The sequence below is a fragment of the Amphiura filiformis genome, chromosome 6 (genome assembly GCF_039555335.1).
Source record: "Amphiura filiformis chromosome 6, Afil_fr2py, whole genome shotgun sequence".
Lineage (NCBI taxonomy): Eukaryota > Metazoa > Echinodermata > Ophiuroidea > Amphilepidida > Amphiuridae > Amphiura > Amphiura filiformis.
The window spans coordinates 58497243-58516934 of record NC_092633.1 but is presented as its reverse complement, the minus strand read 5'-3'; the positions used below and the strand labels follow the sequence as shown (position 1 = coordinate 58516934).

The 19692-nt window shown below is 35.8% G+C and overlaps 1 protein-coding gene across 2 annotated transcripts in view; it reads left to right on the top strand.

Moving 5' to 3' along the window:
* LOC140155722 (oxysterol-binding protein-related protein 6-like) overlaps positions 1-10850 on the top strand; it is a 95309-nt gene extending 84459 nt beyond the window's left edge. For both annotated transcript variants that reach the window (XM_072178656.1, XM_072178655.1), the window contains 5 exons: positions 1971-2106; positions 5607-5751; positions 7872-7998; positions 9038-9160; positions 9594-10850. In XM_072178656.1, the coding sequence (XP_072034757.1) occupies positions 1971-2106; positions 5607-5751; positions 7872-7998; positions 9038-9160; positions 9594-9699 (637 nt within the window). In that variant the 3' untranslated portion in view covers positions 9700-10850. The remainder of the gene's footprint in view (positions 1-1970; positions 2107-5606; positions 5752-7871; positions 7999-9037; positions 9161-9593) is intronic.
* The last annotated feature ends 8842 nt before the right edge of the window (positions 10851-19692 follow it).

Sequence of the window (19692 nt, the reverse complement as noted above, 5' to 3'; positions counted from 1 at the left end):
GACCCCAAAGAATACCAACTTAAATTGCCCTGTGTCTAACACTATGGTAAGGTTTGTTGCTCATGGAGAGAAAAGAGTGTACCTTCAGCATTTTTTGGCAAGAGCCTGAAATTGAACGATAATTTGTATCTTTAAGTTTGAGCGCGCGAAAGAAATTCATTTTTATACTATTTTAGCCCCAATTGAAGCTGAATTTTGCTATATAACAGGCCAGTGCGCGCGAAGCGCGAAAATTTTGCAATTTTTGTACCCTATTTTGGCCCAAAACATGGTGTTTTTCGGCTAAAATAGAAGATGCATACTGCACAGGGCAATTTTTGGGCCCCCCAAAATTTGGGGGCCCTGGGTCCGGCCCATCTGGCCGTATGGTAAATCCGGCCCTGGGCGTGTGGTTTGTAGGGGTGTCCTGGTGTTGGGGTAGTGGGAGTGTGAACTTGGTGAACGGTGTATAAACTGGAAGTAATGTAGGCCTATACACTGCTGCATTAAGGCGCAGAACTCTTATTACGTTTACTCTGTTGTTTTATTCATCTTGCCGGTTTTATTTGATTTTGATGTTATCAACAACTATATTGAATTTATTTAAATGAGGCGCCTAAATAAAGGTGGGTGGTAAATAATTGTAAAAAAAAAAAAAAGTTTGAGCATTACAAAGGTTTGCGCACTCATTGCTTAACACACATATTTGGCACAACATGTTACACATAGAACGCAAACAACAATACGCTTTGAATTGATGTTTACTGAATATATGGCAAAATTATCTGAAGGTACACTATTTGCCCTCCATGATCTTTTATTTCGGCAATAGCCCAAAATCAAACGATAATGAGCATCTTTAAGTTTGAGCGTTAGAAAGGTTTGCATACTCTGCGCTAATAGTTCACATTTTTGGCACAAAGCTTTACACAGAGAATGCAAACTACTTGGAATTTTTGTAGGTACATAATAAAGTTATCCGCAGGTATGCTGTTTGCCCTCCATGAGCAACATGGGAGAGTCGGTACTCTTTGTTTCTACCTCATTGACAGACCCTCATCAATGTTCAGGATTGTAGACTTTTAATGTTACACTGGTCCATATTTGGTGACACTTTGAAAGACTTGAGATGTGCAAATCAATAACAGGTACTGCCTGACTTTGGTGACAAAATTTGTGTGTCCACATGGTGACGAATTTGAAAGCATGCAGTGATTTGCACTGGCTGTTGGTCGAATGGCTTTCCTTGAACACCTAGTGCACTCTCAGTTTTTGTTGGTCTTGTGGTTCTTGCGCTATCGCCATACAAGTGATGAAACAAGATTTCAATATCTTTAAACATTGACTGAATGCAGTATATTGGGGTATTGTGAAACAAGTTTTTGCAGATTATTTATTTCTTGATATTTTCATGCTCATTCTAGTTTTCGGTCACTTTCTTTCTGTTTTTACATTCCCTTAATGTCAAAATAATTAATAAATGACAGAAGTTATTATATAAAAATCCAATAATACATTGATATTTTATGACCTTGGCTGTGTTTTAGACACTTTTCCATTACTGATCACTGTAATTTCTGTCATGGGGTAATCAAAAATGACAAGCAACCTGTAGGAAGAACATTTTTAATAAGTAATTTCCAAGAAGCATACTTTTTAAATATCGCACAATAAGATATTTTATTTATTTATTTAGTTTATGTATATATTTATTACTATTTATTTATGTATTTATTTCAATTTTGTTTTAATTTTTTATTTATATTTAGTTATTTCTTTTAATTTATTATTATTATTTTTCTACTTTTACTTTTTTTATTATTATTATTTTGCAAACAATCAGATTGGAAAGGAGAAACACAATTGCTGGTGGATAATAAAATTTTAAAAAAGGCGAAATAGTAGTTTTTTTTTCATAAATTACACAACTAAAATCTTGATGCCCACATGGTATAATTTTCTGACCACTGTCTCTCTTTGTTTTGATATAGATATGGTGACCATTACCAATATAGCAAGGTAACAAGCTGTGTACACAACATACTCAGTGGTGAGCGTTGGCTAGATCACTATGGCGAAACACTCATCAATAATGGCAGAATCATGTGCAAACTTACATTTACCAAGGTAATTAACTGTAAAAGCACTCATTTTTCGCACATCTAAATATTCGCGCATGTAAAAATTTGCATTATACATATTTTCAGCTGCTTTGCATATTTTTCAATATGTGATTTTTGAGTTTTTTTACATAGACCTATAAATAAAAGAATGTATGCGGGCGTTATTATTTTCACGGTAGCTGTGTTTAGAGTGAAAATTAATGTTACGCAAAATTTAGCACTTTGTGAGTTAACACATTTGTATGTGGTCACATAAAGACTAGACAAATATGATCTCTATGGCAACCATCTTATGTATGGTTACTATGGTTACACACCTGCGGGTTTTCCCAGTTTGTGTAGGTGATTTTGAATGTACACCCATGACATTTTATTGAATTACATTGGAACAGATGGTAAGCTGTTCCGTGTGTGTGTGTTACATGTATTTTAGGTATTGAATACATTTTTGACAATGATACTCCCCATTCCAGAAAAATACAATGCTAACATTTTGGGATTTAAAAAATATTATTAAGTTCTGCTAAATGAAACATAGCTCAATCCTAATCATTCATTTAACACTAACTGATGATAAAAGAAAAGTTCACTATTTGACTAATTTCTTGATAAAAGAGCCAAAAACATTCATTTTCAGAACGATTCTGACAATCGCGTCACAAAAATTAGCTTTCATTTTCACTTTTTTGTGTTATTTTAATTACGCGATTGGTTATAAGAATGAAACATGTCTTTTCCAAAAATTGGATGCATAAATTGAAATTAGACTTGGTACAAGTCCTTAGACTTAATTGTCACACCATGTGAAAAACACCCTAAAAATGCATGTTTTTGGCCCTTAATTCATAAATGTGGCCAAATAGTAACAATTTTAACTTTTATTGCCAGTTAGTACTAAATGAATAATTAGGATTGAACTGTGTTTCATTTGATAGAAGTTGATATTTTTTTGATCTAAAAAAATTAGTGCTGTATTTTTCTGGAAAGTATATAGATTGGATGAACTGGGATATACAGTCATTTTTACTAGCAAAATAGATTTCAGTTTTGACATTCTTAGATGAAAACAAGATCTTAAAACTTTATACACCAAAGGGGTCACAAGTTCAATTCAAGGATAAAGGTGAATAATATCAATAAAAATGAATTGTCTGTATAATATTGCAACCCTATATTAAACGCACAACAGATAAACAGCACCCCTGCCAATTTCAGGGTGCTATATTTTACTTAGAGAGGAAGCCCCGCCAGGGCTGTTCTTTAGGGTGATCGAAACCTACCTGGTTATCAAATTAATCAGTGACAAGGTTTTCTGTGAATTTGACATGTGCTAATTGGTGCAATGACTTTATGATATCAATTAGCACCTGTCAAATGCAGAGATAACCTTGTCACTGATAAATTTGAAAACCAGGCAGGTTTGGTTCATCCCAGAAGAACTGCTCTGGTGGGGCTTCCTCTTTAAAGAATATAATGATGAAAATAGTTTTAGTCAAATTCAGTAGCAGAGTCATGTTTTGTAATCACAACATACATATTAAATAAAAATATCAATAAATTGGTGTACAGTTACGTTTTGGCCGTTTGGGTGTCAATTTATCCCTTAAAATATGTTTAGAAGAAAAATAGGAAGAAACTCAAAGCGAGTTTATTCCATGATTGCAAGTCTTTTCCAGTGTGTCTGCACGCCATTGCCTCCAGCAACTGTTAGTATTTTGCTTTATAATCTGTATTTATCATGAAAGAGCAAACTCAAGGTGGATGTACTTTACAGTGCAGTAGAAAACAGCTCTGAGCACATTTGAATTCAAATCCTCTTGGTGTACACAATGTCATGATGTGTGGAATGACATTTTGTAATTCTTATAGATTATATAAGATGCCACTTTTCAGGGGCTTTGTTTGAATTCAGATTTTTAAGTCCAAGTTTATCTATTTTCAGTCCATTTTGGAAGCTTTTCAGCCTGAATTCATACCTTTTCAGTTTTTTCTCACCAGTTTCAGTTGTTTTTTGAGTGAAACTGATGGTGTCTCTGTTAAAGTGTTTAATACCTCACCAATTAACATACACACATATTAACACTAGTCTTATGATCAGTAGTAATTGAAATTGTAAAATGATAGTGTCATCTCAAAACAAATGATAGCTACTAGCTCAGTGAATTTTACATGATGAATCAACTTTCTTGAGAGAATTATTATTTTCCTTTACCACTAGAAAAAACAACACATCTATATTGCAAAATCAATGAGTAAATCAGTGTGTTGGCTTGAGGCTCATCAGGAACAAACAAACCGATCAATGGAATCCAATAATTACAACTAGTTTCATTGGGCTATTCCATTGGAAATCTCCCATCCCCAATGTAAGAAGTCATAAACAAGGGGAGTATGTTTTTTAGATTAAATTGACTAGAGTTCATTAGGAACAAACAAACCGATCAATGGAACCCAATAATTACAACTAGTTTCATTGGGCTATTCCATTGGAAATCTCCCATCCCCAATGTAAGAAGTCATAAACAAGGGGAGTATGTTTTTGACTAGAGTTCATTTTTTTTAATATATAGCTTTACCTATATCTTCAAATTAAAGTTACCCAATTGTCTATTCTATTTGAGACCCATATTCCTTCTAGACTTGTGCTAAATCTTCCCTGGGGAGTATGAATTTCAAATCGAATAGCCCGCTGTCTACAATGAATAAGCTAGACTGTGTTTCATGTCAAGAGAGACACATCTTTGAACTTGGGTAATTCATTGTTCCTGAGGGAAATTCATTTTGTACGAGTCCAAGACAAAATTTTGTAGATACATTGCCATTGTTCATTTGTTGCCATTGCTTTCTTTGTGATAGAAACACCAGTTATGCAGGAACTTGCAAAATTAAATTTTAATCATGTGGTGGCATACTGTATGGAAATTAAATATTTTGGACTGCGACTCAAAAATTTTCAATAAGTTTGTTAATATTTCTGATAAAGAGAATGTTTTAAGGGTATTTTCCCAATTTATCAACTATGTTTAAAGGAGTATTTCGTGATCCTAGCATCCTCTATTTATGTCATTTTTCATTAGATATCCATGAAAAAAACCTATTCCCAAAATTTCAGTTGATTCCGATTTTGCGTTCGCGAGTTATGCATGATTATGTGTATTTCACTGCTCTATAGACAATGTGTTGTAATTTCGTTCTGGTATACCAGAACGAAATTCAAATTTCACGATATCTTTGCTAAACGAATTAATCTGCAAGAAATATTTTGTACATAAACATTATGTTGCCAGAGGTTTCCAGTGATATAAAAATCTCAACTTTTTTTGAGAAAAGTGGGGGGATGAGGCTGTGGATCACGAAATGCCCTTTTAAGTGATGTCACAGATTGTTTTGGTCTTCATCAGATTTCTGTGGCTTTACTATGTTATTTTCCAAAGTAATCAATTCTTAAAAAATAAGAAACACAAGATGACCAAAAACACTGATTTTCTTTTTATCCCACCACAGGCTAGTTACTGGAGTAATCATCGGCATGAAATCACAGGTCAGGTACTGGACGAGGAAGGCCATTTGGTCCATGAATTGTTTGGTAAATGGAATGAAGGTGTGTTCTGTGGACGATCTTCCTCAGCTAAAAGTATATGGAGAACAGGTGAGACTAGCTATTACAAGAAGGACATATTTGAAATCTGCTATACCCTTGGAAGATTTAAGAAAAATCTTCTACAGAGGGAGTATGCTTTGAAATGCAATCTGCTAGGGTTATTTTAAAACCGACACTCCCTCTGTATATGGCTTTACCTATATCTTCCGCAACTTGAGTGAGTACTTGAAATGGAAATTACCCAGTTGTCTATTCTACTTGAAATCCACACTCCCTCTGTGGAAGCTTAAGCTGAATCTTGTACAGGGAGTGAGGATTTCAAATGGAATAGCCCAAATGCTTGCAATATCTTTGAAAGTGAGTACTTCTAATTTGTGACAAAATCTGGTCCATGGAGGCCAAAATTGGCAAATTTGAAATTGAGATAAGGTAAAAATATGGAATAAAAACAATCGGAAAATAGACATCACAAAACTTCATTACTTTAGAACCAAGTATGCCAGACCTTGATTTGTTTGTATAAGGTAATAATTATAGTAACTCAATTTTCAAAAAAATGCCTCCTTTGGCCCCCGTGGAACAGAATGTGTCACATTTTGTTTCGAAAATGAATTGAATTGAAAGTTGTGTAACAGCTAAAAGAGATTGAACCCAAATAGAACTGGCTCCACCATTTTTGTGTGTCGCTCATGGAGGGTAAAATAGTGTACTTCCGGATTATTTCACCATGTACCTGGCAAACTTTAATTCAAAGTGTGTTCTTTTGTTTTGCATGTGTGTGTTGTGCCAATAGGGTAAACTAACTCCATCAGTCGTCTGCACTACGCATGTACTTGTGTTATGCTTCGTAGTGATAACTGAATAACTTACCATGTCATAACGTGTTGGAATCATGAAAATATTCTCTCGCGACTCTGGTTGTGCGCCATAGTGTGACTGACAAGCAACACCGTTGTACCGCGCCGTTGTAACAAGATCACACTCTGACGTTCTAAAAACAAACAAATCGGTCAAAAGGTCAATTTGGACACACCTGCGTAATCAGACATTTTTTTCACACATAGTTTTTCAGTCGTCAACCCAGACAGTTGGTAAATGAGGGCAGTAGTCTACCAATAGGGCACTCTAAGCTCTTCGTGTACAAACCTTTGTAACACTCAAACTCAAAGATGCAATTATCGTTCAATTTTGGGCTCTTGCCGATAAATCCCCTTGCTACACTTTTTGCCCTCCATGTGTGACAAACCAAGATGGCAAATTTACCCTAGTGTTACACATGGGCCAATTCTGAGCAGTTCTCTTTGGGTATAATCTTGTTATATCTGACATATCTCCTTGCTTTTATGAAATACATACTTTTTGTAGACTTGAAAACCATGTGAAAAGTAATTTGAGGAATAAATGAAACAAGTGAAAAGAAATGCTTTCATGCAAGCTTGTTGATAACATCTTTGGATATACTTCAATATTCTACTCTATGGTATATTCAGAGTTTATGTACAAATGAGCTGAAGTTTTGAAGGGCAACATTAACCACTGGTCTTATCAACAGAGAGTCATGGGTGTTTGTGCAGCTCACAGGTTGTTTCAAAAAGAGTAGTATGTAACCCATGACTGCCTCAGTGCTGCCTGGATGTTCTCAATCTAACAGTCATGGTCTTCAAAACAGGTGTCAGTCAATCCAGGAGGAAGTAAAGTGATTCTGATAAACGATTGTAACACCTGTCAAATGCACTAATGCGAAAAAGTCACAAGGAAACAAACAAAACCTGTTCTACGGGCCAGCTGACTGACTGACCCAAATTTTTAAAAATTAACAAAACAATATTTCCTGTTTGCATTTATTGACAATTAAGCAACTTACAACATGAATCAGCATAGTATAACACTAATATCTGGCATATATTGACATAATGAATAATGTATTTACTTTAATGACATAATGGTAATGTACAGGCATGTATTAAAAAACCAAATTTTAAACCTGACCGACCAACCAACCCTCTGCCTGACAGTTATTTTAGTTGCCTAACTGAAATGGGGTTTTTTTTCAATAAAGTAAAAAAGTAAAAATAATATTACTATTAAGAGTAGAGCATGCAGTGTGAATTATTGTGTTATCAATTTGTTATTGTTCCTAATCATTTTGTTTTCACATTATCATGCAGCATTGATACCAGAAAACCACAGGATGTACTATGGTTTCACTAGGTTTGCTATTGAACTCAATGAGTTAGATCCTACAATGCAACACTTACTAGCCAGTACTGACTCCAGATTTAGACCAGACCAAAGGTATGTAAAAACATATATGATCTGCTCCCACAAAAAGATGCCGCAGCACTTTAGAAGATGCAGGCAAAATTCAATAGAAAACAAAGGAAATATTGGTTTTGAAAACCAAAGCAAGGAAAATTCCTAGCATGTTAGGTATAAATTTGAAGCTATAATGATCCAAAATGTCTGAAAAAAATATTTTGTCAACTTACTGTTACTTTTGAAATGGTAGGTCTCATATTACAGCAAAATTAATATTGATTTTTCTCAATACCCCCATATTTACAACAAAATTGGATAATAACTTTTCTCAATACTCCACCAAATGTAGTGTTTAACTTGCCTTGTATTGAGAGCAACACTGACAGGATTGGTGGGTGATTTGAGTTAGAGCTTCGTAGTGGCTGCTTTGAAGGGGTTTCGTGGTGGTAATTTACAATGTTAATAAGTTCTAATCTCTGGTGGTGCAGGGGTGTGATTCTTCAGGATTTTTTGTGGCCAAAATTTAGCTCATTTCACGCTGTTTTTCAGGATTTTCTACTACTTTCAGGATATTTCACAAGTTTTGAATCACACCGCTGGTGGTGATAGTATTTTATACCCCCACCCCCTCAGCAATCTAGCAGATTGATGCAAGCATAATGGCATTGTGCAATGTATGCATCTTCATATCTTTTACGTCAGTTGTGAAATGCACATTAATTTTGACCCTCATTTAAACTATAAAATGGTACTGCTAAATATAAAAAAGGTTAGATTAGCGATGAAATTGATATACTGCAAAGGATGTTAGTGGTAATAGAAATTATGAGATGCAAATGATGTACTCATCCCGTAAGAGGAAATCCATCACCAGTTATTATCCACTGAAGGACAAATTTTCACCTGTTTCACTGATACTAGGGCTGGCAATAGAAAATATAACCATGTAAATATATCACGTTATCAGGAGTGTCATAATAATAAGCAGACATTTCATTTAAATAATTTTGTTATTTCATAAAGGCAATTTTTTTTTAGTATAGCTTGTAAATTAAACTCATCTTTTATGCTGCAGATTTTTGGAAGAAGGTGATCTACTAGGAGCTGAGAAGGAAAAGCAACGAGTAGAAAGCCTTCAACGAGAGAGGAGGAAAGCAAGAGAAGAGCAGGGTATAACCTATGAACCCAGGTTTTTCAAGTAAGATTTTTATTTTCTTCAGTCAAATTCCCTGCCATAGACGAGAATAGCAGCTAAACAGCACACCACCGGTGATATTTCGCCAAAATGTTAACTAAAATCATTCAGAACATACACAGTGCAATACACATGTGTGGATTGCATGGCTAGGGCGCCAGCTTCATAATTGAAAGGTTGTGGGTTCGAGCAAGGTTGTAGGTGACATCCAGCAAATGCCAGTTTTAAACTTTGATGATAAATGGTATGAAAATGTCTGCATTTTCGTCACTTTTTCATTGAAAAAAATTTTGAGGGTCATTTATTGGGGGGCATTGATTGCAGACAAAATCTGATATATTTTATATAAATATAAAAACATACATTACCAACATAAATCAACTTTTGTTGATGTGGAATTGAATTAATTTTTTCTTTCATTTTTTTCCCTAACCAGGTGTGTGACAGATAATAGCAAGGAATCCTGGGAGTTTCTAGATGACTACTGGCTTCTACGCAAGGATCCGGGATTTAAAAATCTGACAATTCAACAACTCTGGTAGCTCTTATTGATATATCTAGATGACAATGGTGGGAGCAAATGTCTACAAGCTGATCTACTGGGTCAAGGGTCACTTGTGAAAATGATTCATTTGAAAGATGTACTTATAGTATGCAACAAGTGCTTTTCTCTGTTCTGTGTGTATGGATGAGGTGACATCATATCGAACAGTTGGTGGGCAGTGGTGTACATTCTTTGCCCAACAGTACATATCCTGTTTTGTTTGGCACATGTCTTTTTAAAACTTGTGCCAAACGGTCAATGAGGAATTGTGAAATGGTCATATGCTGCTCCCGGAAGCATATTTATAGACAAGTCCCCTAAAAACATTGCTGTATGGGATATAATCTGAGAAAATGTTTGAGAAAAATTGTGGTAAATCTACTCGGCATTAATGCCCCCGTCACTATATTTATCACACTGTTTTTTACGGGTTTTGTTTTTGTATCTTATTTATCCTGGGTAAATCATTCATTGTTGAATCACTGCTCTCCCATGATGCCCAGGGGCCACAGTAGGGTGTACAAACTGCCAGACGTTACCCAGATGGAAACTGACTATGAGGTCTTTGTCATCACCTGCATCTGCCCCACAATTCAAATGCAGTAATGATGAGAGAGGATTGTATACAAATTTTGCCTCCACCGGGGATCGTTCCGGGGATGTCTCGCACCAGAGTCAAAGACCCTAAACACTGAACCACACGGCTCTTTAAAAAGATGTAGCGCAATATATGTGAGCAAATACAGACTTGTGGTCTTTGTTTATCTACAAATTGAATCAGGGATCAATTTCACAAATAGTTCTCAAGTTCCAAACCTCTTCCATGGGATTACAGGATGTTACAGCTACGATGGGCTTGGACTAACAATGCATTATAAGGACTTCCTATGTGTTGTAAATGTAAGTGCATTCATGAGATGAGGCATTCATGACATTGGCTAATTAAGCACAGTTGATATATGCCATGATAAGGCTGCATGCATTGGCAAGTGTGAATGATTCATGATGGATGATTGACAAGAGGAAAAAGTGTATTTAAAGGTATGGGTTGTCTACATGCAACTACTGAACATGGTGGCTAAGAAATTGCTGCAATGCAATTTGACAAGAGGTGGAAGTGTATAATATATCAATATACTATCCTGAGATGGTTACCCGGGGGGGGGGGCCACTCAAATATAATGATGTAAGCATGCGTGACCAAAAAAACGTGTGAAAAGGGGTGTTTTTTCTTGGTTGGAGTGCGTAACGCGTGACGCGTTAAGGGGTAAAAACAGTGATTTTCATGAAAAGGGTAGTTTTAAAATCGCTTTGTAACGCATTTAGGGTACCATTTTAATCCGCTTTTCAAATCTGCTGAAACTCTGATTCCGAAAAAAGTTTATTCCAGTGCCGGAATTCCCTGTTCGTATGTTAAATGTTTACAGCATACTCCAAACCTTAAGTGTCACTATGTTATGCAAATATATTTCATGACGTATTAGATGTGATTTAACCATGGCCTCGTACTTCTATGTAAAATACGGTTTAGATAAAAAAAACGTGCATATTTATTATAATTAATGACGTCATATAAAATTATGATGGGTATATAGTTCAGTGGATAAACGGGGAGACGAAAATCCGGGACGAAAATATCATGTATTTCAAAAAGATTTTCAGGACCTATTATAGATTCCTCACATTATTTACTACTCCTGCTGGTAGATTTGTGAGTTCCCCTAATTCTCTGGATTACATTAGGAAATTATATTTGCAGTAGAAAGCATGAAAAGGGCACACGATACAGGGACACGATATTCAACTTTAGGTGCCGAATTCGGAACCAACTCAGTACGATGTGAATACTGCTTAACGTTGCCTCTGGATAAATTACGCTGTATATTGGTATTTTATATTCTCACATATACCTGAGGGGGTATATCCAGGAGGGGTAGACTTTTAGTGTTCAATGACAAGTTGGTAGGCTTACAACAAATTGTTCAATTTGTCAAAATCCATCAAAACTTGTACAGTGGGTCAAATTTAGACAAAAACTTGTTTAGCGGGTCAAATTTAGAAAAAACTTGGGGATCAAAATTAGACACAAACTTGTTTAGGGGGTCAAAATTAGACAAAAACTTGTTTAGGGGGTCAAATTTTTTGGGAAAGCGCGCTAAAAACTTGCTTAGGGGGTCATTTTGCTCACAGAGGCAAACTTGTTTAGGGGGTGTTCGAAAAAATTTGGTCACGCATGCGTACACTCTCATATTTGAGTGGCCCCCCCGGGATGGTTACAGCCCAATACGTCAATTGGTCACTCTTAGAGAGATGACACTCAGATCGTAAAACTTTGACATAGCAAACCTTGTACATAGCGGGTGGACATCCCAAAGGTATGGGGTTTCTAGTTGCAAATCAAATACTTGAAAAAAACATTGGGATAATCTAGTTGAAATCCACACACCCTGTATGGAAGACGGGACTCTAATCTCCCCCACAAGGAGTGTGAATTTCAAATGGGGTTACCTGAATTGGTAACTCCATTTGAAATATACACCCTCTGTGTGAAAGATTAATGCTATGTCTTCCATAGCCGATTGCTGTGATAGGTAACCAATGAATTGCTGCAATGTAATTTCTACAAATGATATGATTGTTTCCTATATGAAGTGTGAACTGTATGAATATCACTTGAAAACTTTTTCTCACAATGTCTTTCTATGTGTGGCAGTGGATGATATAATGTATATGCTCCAAAAGTGTTTGTGTGTTTGATTTTGTTGCTTTGACAGCAAATCTGGTACACTGAGTTCCATAGCATACACATATCAGAATCGAATCACTTCCTGCTGGACGACAACTGGATCAGCGCTTCACAGGGCGGGGTTTGCCTTTTTGGCCCCCTGGCTCTTCATATCAAAGTGTTACACTTCCACTCCAAAACTGTAACCTACGTGTTTTTCAAGAATTCTTGGTTCAGTAGTTGCTCAAGTATCCTCAAATGCCTTTACCAGGACAAATGGGCCCAAAAATTGCAATTTTAATGCTAAAATGGAGCAAAATGAGGACAATTGGGGCCTAAAACCAGAGGAAGATGCACATTACATCATTGTCAACTTCCTCTTTTTAATCTGAGAGGAATTTTTTTTTTTTTTTTTTTTCCCCTCCCCATCGTAGCCCCTGAGCCCGGGCCCACTAAATGCAGCCCCAATGCTTGCACCATGTTGATTGACAGTAAATGTGAAGTGAGGTGATGTTGTCCTGTATTGCCATAACACCTTTTAGTGTTACCATGGTGATTTATGTGAATTTAACTGTTCCTTCATATTTTCCTGTAATCAGGATCGGAACAAGATAGTATTTATCTCTTTGCTACTATTTTTTCTAAAACATTTACATTGCTGGTAAATGTAAATATAAAGATTCAATTAAATTGTGCATGTATGTATGCAGTTCTTGTATGCATGATGTAAATTTTATGTAATTACTAAAAAACAAGCCAAAGCATGTGTGATTTACACAGTAACAGGAGAGTCACTATTGCCAAAGAGATTAGACTTAAAGAGCCTATTTCTTGGAGCTTGGCTATAGGTAAGGCTTCATAGGCCACTAGGCTAGCTAATGAGGACATTTTCCTGGATTTACTTTGTAATTTCACATCATTAGGCCTGAGCTGGTGTCAAGCAAAATATGCAATATGCAATTTTAAGTATTTTTTTATCATGTTGGATGAAGTAGGTAGTGAAAGGTAAAAAGGAGTTTATATGTGTCATATTGTTGTACTAAATTGGTTCAAAGCCCTGTGGCCTATGTAGCCTTGCCTCTAGCCAAGCTTCAAGAAACCAGCCCAAAGAGTCAAATCCAGACGCTGCCATGTTTCATGTTACTCATGGAGAGCAAAATAGTTATCTTTGGATTATTTGGACATGCACCTGGCAAACATTGATCTATATAGTGTGTGCTTATTTGCATTCTGCATGTGTTGTGCTCTAGCTCTAAGAGCTTCATGCAGAGAAAAATTTGCAATGATCATGAAGTATAAAGATGTTTATCAGTCAACTTCTGAGTTTTGTTATAACTATCAGATGAACACTATTTCGATATCCAGTCATGATAATCTAATATGGCGGATGTAGCATAGTGTTGCACACTGGGCTATTCCAGTTGAAATGCATACATCCCTATGGAAGACATGACCTTAATCTCCCACACAGGGAGTGTTAATTTCAAATGGGTATACCTGAATGGGAGAGATTAAGGTCATGTCTTCCATGGGGGTGTATGGATTTTAATGGCATAGCCCATTCTGAGTCAGGACTCTTTTTTAAAGTTCAGTCTCTTTGGTTATATCCGTTTAATCGTGCATGATGCAACCTGCTATAGTGTGTCTCATCTCTAGCTGAGAGTAATACTATGTTGGATTTCACAGTGGCAGTTCGAATCAGTGCATTTACATAGTTGAGTTGCCAGTGAACAGATAAATCGCCCTTCTATGCATGTGAATACACCTTGCGGGATTGGGTTAGCACACAATTCGAATCTGTCACTGCAAAATCCTACATGCATTACTCTCAACTTGAGTTAAGACAGACTATAATGTGACACATCTGGTCCATTGAAGCCAAAGGAGGCTTTTTTTTTAAATTGAGTTACTATAATTATTACTTTATACAAACATTAGGCTATCATATCACAGTGTGTTTGCTTCAACATAGGTAAAGGTCCTGATATAGCATGATCCAGTAAATCAACCAACTTGACTAAAAAAATAGTATTTCAAATTTGAAAACATGGGGAACTTGTCAATGTAGGATGAGAATCTGATAAGGAAAACCAATTATGTCCTTCTTTTGTGTGTTCTGTTTGATTTCTCATAATTTGGCTGGTAAGAAATTTCTTAACAAAATAGTATCTACCATATGTATTTAAATGTAAACAGTAATTCAATATGTAATATTGCCAACTGATTTTTGTCTGCCCTAAACATGCAGACACCACAGTGGGTGTATGACGTACCATGGTTCAGAGAGTCATGTTAAATGGTAGTCCTGTGTACCAGATGAGCAATATCTGGTTACAGGCCTTTTTATAAAGATCAGCCTGGGCCTATTATCGGTCACACTCAGCATTGAGGTCATTGTGCAGTTGTGCACTGCCCTTAGGGGCTTGGCAGCATATCAATTTGTGGCGTGATTGTGAGTGATGCAATCATCCAATAAGTGTGGATAAATGTAGTTTTATTATCATTATTATTATTATTTTGCAATTGTATAGGCATTTACCAAATGATGGTACCCATCAGTTCCCAATGATTATGACTACTACATCAAAATAGAACATATAGAGCCACATAATAAATTCTGGTCATTTCAAGTGGATGCAATGCTGCAGTGGGAAAAGAACCAGAGATTTCAAAAAGCATCAGAACTGATGGGTACCAACTATGTTAATTCATTCTGTCTATACCAGGTTTCTTATTTTTGCAGCTTATATACAATAGTGTATTCATTTGTAATCATTCAAGTATATAAAAGTTATTTCAACTTGCAGTAAGTAATGTGTTTGAGGGGGTTTTCCATCAAATTCCAGTAATACTACTTTTTTACATCACAAGAGTAAGTGATTCTGACAAATTGCATAACACAACGTGTTTGTGTTGATTCCCTTTTTTAGAAAAACTGCATGCTTGCTGCTATTATAATCTTGTTATAATATTTTTCATATGTACATTAGCATTATGTTGCAGTTAGGACTTTCACTTGGTTAGAAATTAATTGATTTCTGTGGATGAGGTGACATGTGATGTCGTACCAAGCAATAGAGGTTATCCACTTTACTCATGTGTGACTTCTAACAAAAGGCGCTGGTTCCCGTAGTATTCCTCATTCAAACAAATTCAATGCACAACCTCGGAGTTACCTGCATGACTTTGGCGGGCTATTTTGAAACAGTGATGGTTGCACATGCAGGTACTTCTTTTGAAAGTCCTAAACAAGGTATAGCAGTCGCTGATAGGATATGCAGCTTATAGAACACGGATAACCTCTATGGGTCAGAAGTTTTCATTGTTTGCCAGGGCTACAAAATCCGCAGTATCCTGGTATTGGGGTTTCCAGAATTAGATCTTCAAATTTTTCTGCAGCTCTGAAAATTTTCTGGGAACACCATCACTCTTAAAATATAAGTCTGTCAAAAATACACAAATACTGGAGCTATAACTGCAAATAACAGTGCCTCTGCAAAGTCAGCATGCTGATTTTGTTTTAAAACTTGTGCTGAACTGGGTAAAGGGTGATATGGATTTTGAAAAGTAAAGTAATCATATGCATATCAATAGACCAGTCACTTACCTTTGTTACAAACATTGCTGTCATCTCATCTATTAATGATTCTTCTCATTAGCATTCTTCAGCCATAGATGCGGTAAATAGCCTTGTCATCGATAATCACCTAACATAACTAATGTCAAATTAAATGAAACTGAGGTCAAAAAGGATATTGTGTGATTTTATAAACACATAATACCCTCCTATATTTTATCCAACCTACGGCTGAATTGGGCCAATTAGAAGAATGGTCTATGCATTTACATGGTGCTTGTCTGTGTAACATGTCACTCCCCAATATGTAATCAAATGAGCTCAGTTGGACAGCATCAACTTAATCCGTGCAATGGAAAGATAAAAAAAAAACTTAATCCGTGCAAGCTCATATACATGTACAAGTATGAAAATCTCATCCTTCCTAATATTTGAATTGTAAAACCTTATTTGTTTGTATAAGGTATGTGTACATGTACACTATTGGTGAACAAAATGCATATTAATTCAGTTCTGTTATTATTATTATGACATTAGCCATCTCATCAGGGATATTTTTAATGATTACAACCAATTATTTGTATATATACTTTGATTTGTGCCCATAGCCCATTTATATTAATTATATTACTCGTACAACTCTTACCTAATGGCATATTTCAACAATTATAACTTGTGTGTCAGATTTAATAGCAATAACAATGTTACCAATATGTGAGATTGAAGACCTAATCAATTTCATTAGTCAATAATCAATGGCCTATTGCCAATGATACAATGACATGCAGGCTTTTTGTAGGCTTTTCACATATATTTAGTTAAAACCATGTACTTTAAAACCATGTACTTTAAAAAGTAAAGATTAACCCCTCTGTTGCATTGGTAATAGCCGACTTCTCTGTGCTGACTTGCAAACTTGTAAACTGTGCTGTCTTGCAAACTTTTTGTTAGTTGACAAACTCCTAACCCATGTACCAGTGATATACTAAAGTTTCTTTTTCATTTAAGGCCCGTGCGAAATATTCTCATTTCCCTTGGAAATGGGAGTGACCTTGCCAAAGGCTGGTATCATTAAAAGCAGTTGTCTATTATATTATAGTTCATATATGCCTTCCTTGAGGCAGTCATTTAGATATTGTTTTTCATTGTATCTAATGATAAGTATATAAAAGTATACATTTTCAGAAAGGAAATGATGCAGGGAATACAACTGGAATAACCGATTCCTTCAAAATTTGATTTTACTTTACTGCCTTGAGGAAGGCATTACATAAGGACCATAGGTACATGTAGTGCTGATGGGGTATCGCCAAGAGTGGGTTTGTATTTTACCATTATCAAATACAGCATTTTGAGTAACAAGTTTTGTGTGCAACATTTGTAGCAAGTAGCAACTGGTTTGGAAGTATCATAGCTAACGTGTGCCAAAAAATGTTAGATCAACAAATATTGACTTTTGAATTGCTCAGTGGTGAAGGCTACCAATGTGCCAAAATAACAATAAAAATGCTAAAGAATTCATCAAGTTGTTTTTTTTGTAACCCTGGAGCTGGGGATGCACTCATCTTTTATTTGGTATGAATATTTATGATCTCTGATATCAAGCTGGTTTTCAAAAGTAGGGTCTTCGGAACATTATCGTTATGAGTTTGACAGACGGCCAAATCTGGATTGTGTCTTTGTCAAATTCATGTTACGCATGAATTCTCTTGAGTTAGCTAAACTTATTATTATTCATTGTATAGAAGAAATGTATCAAAATGTGTTATAATTTTTTTTTCTGTTGAGCTGCAGCTGTTTGAGCAGTAGAGGTTGCCTGTAAACGGAGGTTGTCACAGCAGCACATGCTCATATAGTTCAGGTGTATGAGTGCTCCCCCACCCCAGAAATTTTATTATTTGGAACAGGAAAATAAAGAAAGGGGTCGATATATTGTATCTTTACATGATGCAGAAATCATGGGGGAAAGAAGTACAAGGTTGAAGTTATAGGGGATATAGTGCAAGATTCTTATTACAGAAATTGAGTGGACAAAGAAAGCCGAAGTGAGTCACCCAAACATTTTATTATCTCATTCTGAAAATTTCATCCATTTGATTTTTGAATTGAGAGTAGTACTGTGTGCTGCATAGGTAGTTTGACATTATTGCTTGGAGATTGAGACAACGCAATGAATGGCACTTGAATCCAAGATTAAGAAGGATATATACTGTGCATATTAAAGGTATCCCAACGCTTACAACAAAAGCCATTTCTTAAAGACACTAAAACTGAATGGCAAAATAAAGTAGTTGATGGATGGAGATTTTGTCTTCATACTTTGATACCTCATTCAGCACGATGCAACTTTATTCCACTAAGATTTTGAATGACAAAAGGTAGCGTTTCAAAAGTGACAAATTTACAGCCTGACACAATATGAACGCTCATTTGATTGTGTTCAATGTTTGCGTGCTTTGAGGGAAAAGTCAATGTACATTTTTGTCACTTTTGAAAAACTCTCTTTTTTTTAATTAAAATTGCTGTAAGTTGGGGAAATAGTTGTATCTTCCCAAATGAGGTATCAAAATACACAGAACAATATTCTCTATCAACTAATTTATTTCGTAATTTAGTTTCGTAATTGAGTGTCTGTAAGAAATGGCTTTTGTTTTACTTGTTCAGATACTTTTTGTGCACAGTATAGTTGCGGTGCCTTCTTTTCATTTGTGTATAAAAAAGATGAATATATAAATTTTGAGTAATATAAGTATTAAAAAATCACTCTATTTTAATTTGCATGGGTCAACAGTATAGTGTATGGTTGTTGTTTTATTTATAAGTGTAATATGTTATAGTTATTATATTTTATATTATGATTTGGTTGGCAGAGGATGTTTTGTTAATTTGTTTGTATTTTGTGTGTCAGTTGGGACACAAATTTCTGTGTTAGTAGATGGATTTATGTAGAGCAAACATCTCGGTTTATGTTTTGGTACGTGGTTTCATAGCCATGCACATGGAAGAATTCCGCAATTGAAGGATCACCATGCACTGCGTACAATTCTCCAACGGTGGAAGATCACCACGCAGTTTGTGGGAATCCTCTAGGATTCAGAGGATTGCCACGCTGTGTGTGGCAAACCTCCGACAGTGGCAGTGAAGGATCACCATGACGCAGTGTGTGGGAATACACCTAAGCATATGTGACACGATCTGGTCCATGGGGGCCAAAGGAGGCATTTTTGAAAATTGAGTTACTATAATTATTACATTATACATACAATAGGCTATCATTTACTGAAATCACCAAAGGTCTAGCATACTTGGTTCTAAAGTTATGAAGTTTTTTGATGTCTATTTTCTTATGTATTTTATTGTTTTTTACGGCATATTTTTACCTTTATCTCAGTTTCAAATTTGCCGCCTTTGGCCCCCATGGACCAGATCGTGTCACATATGGAGGATCGCCACCCAATGCATGGCAAAACCACTGATGGCGGAGAGTCACTATGCAGTGTGTGGAAATCATCTGAGGGATGGGAGGATCTCCACGCAGTGAGTGGCAAACCTCCAACAACACTCAAGTATTATTACAGGAGAGTAATACAGTAGGAAGGTCACACCTATTGTATAATAAGATATTGCATGATATTTAATGACTTATTCTTTGTAAAGATACAAAAGTTACAAAGGAACAGCTCTGCATA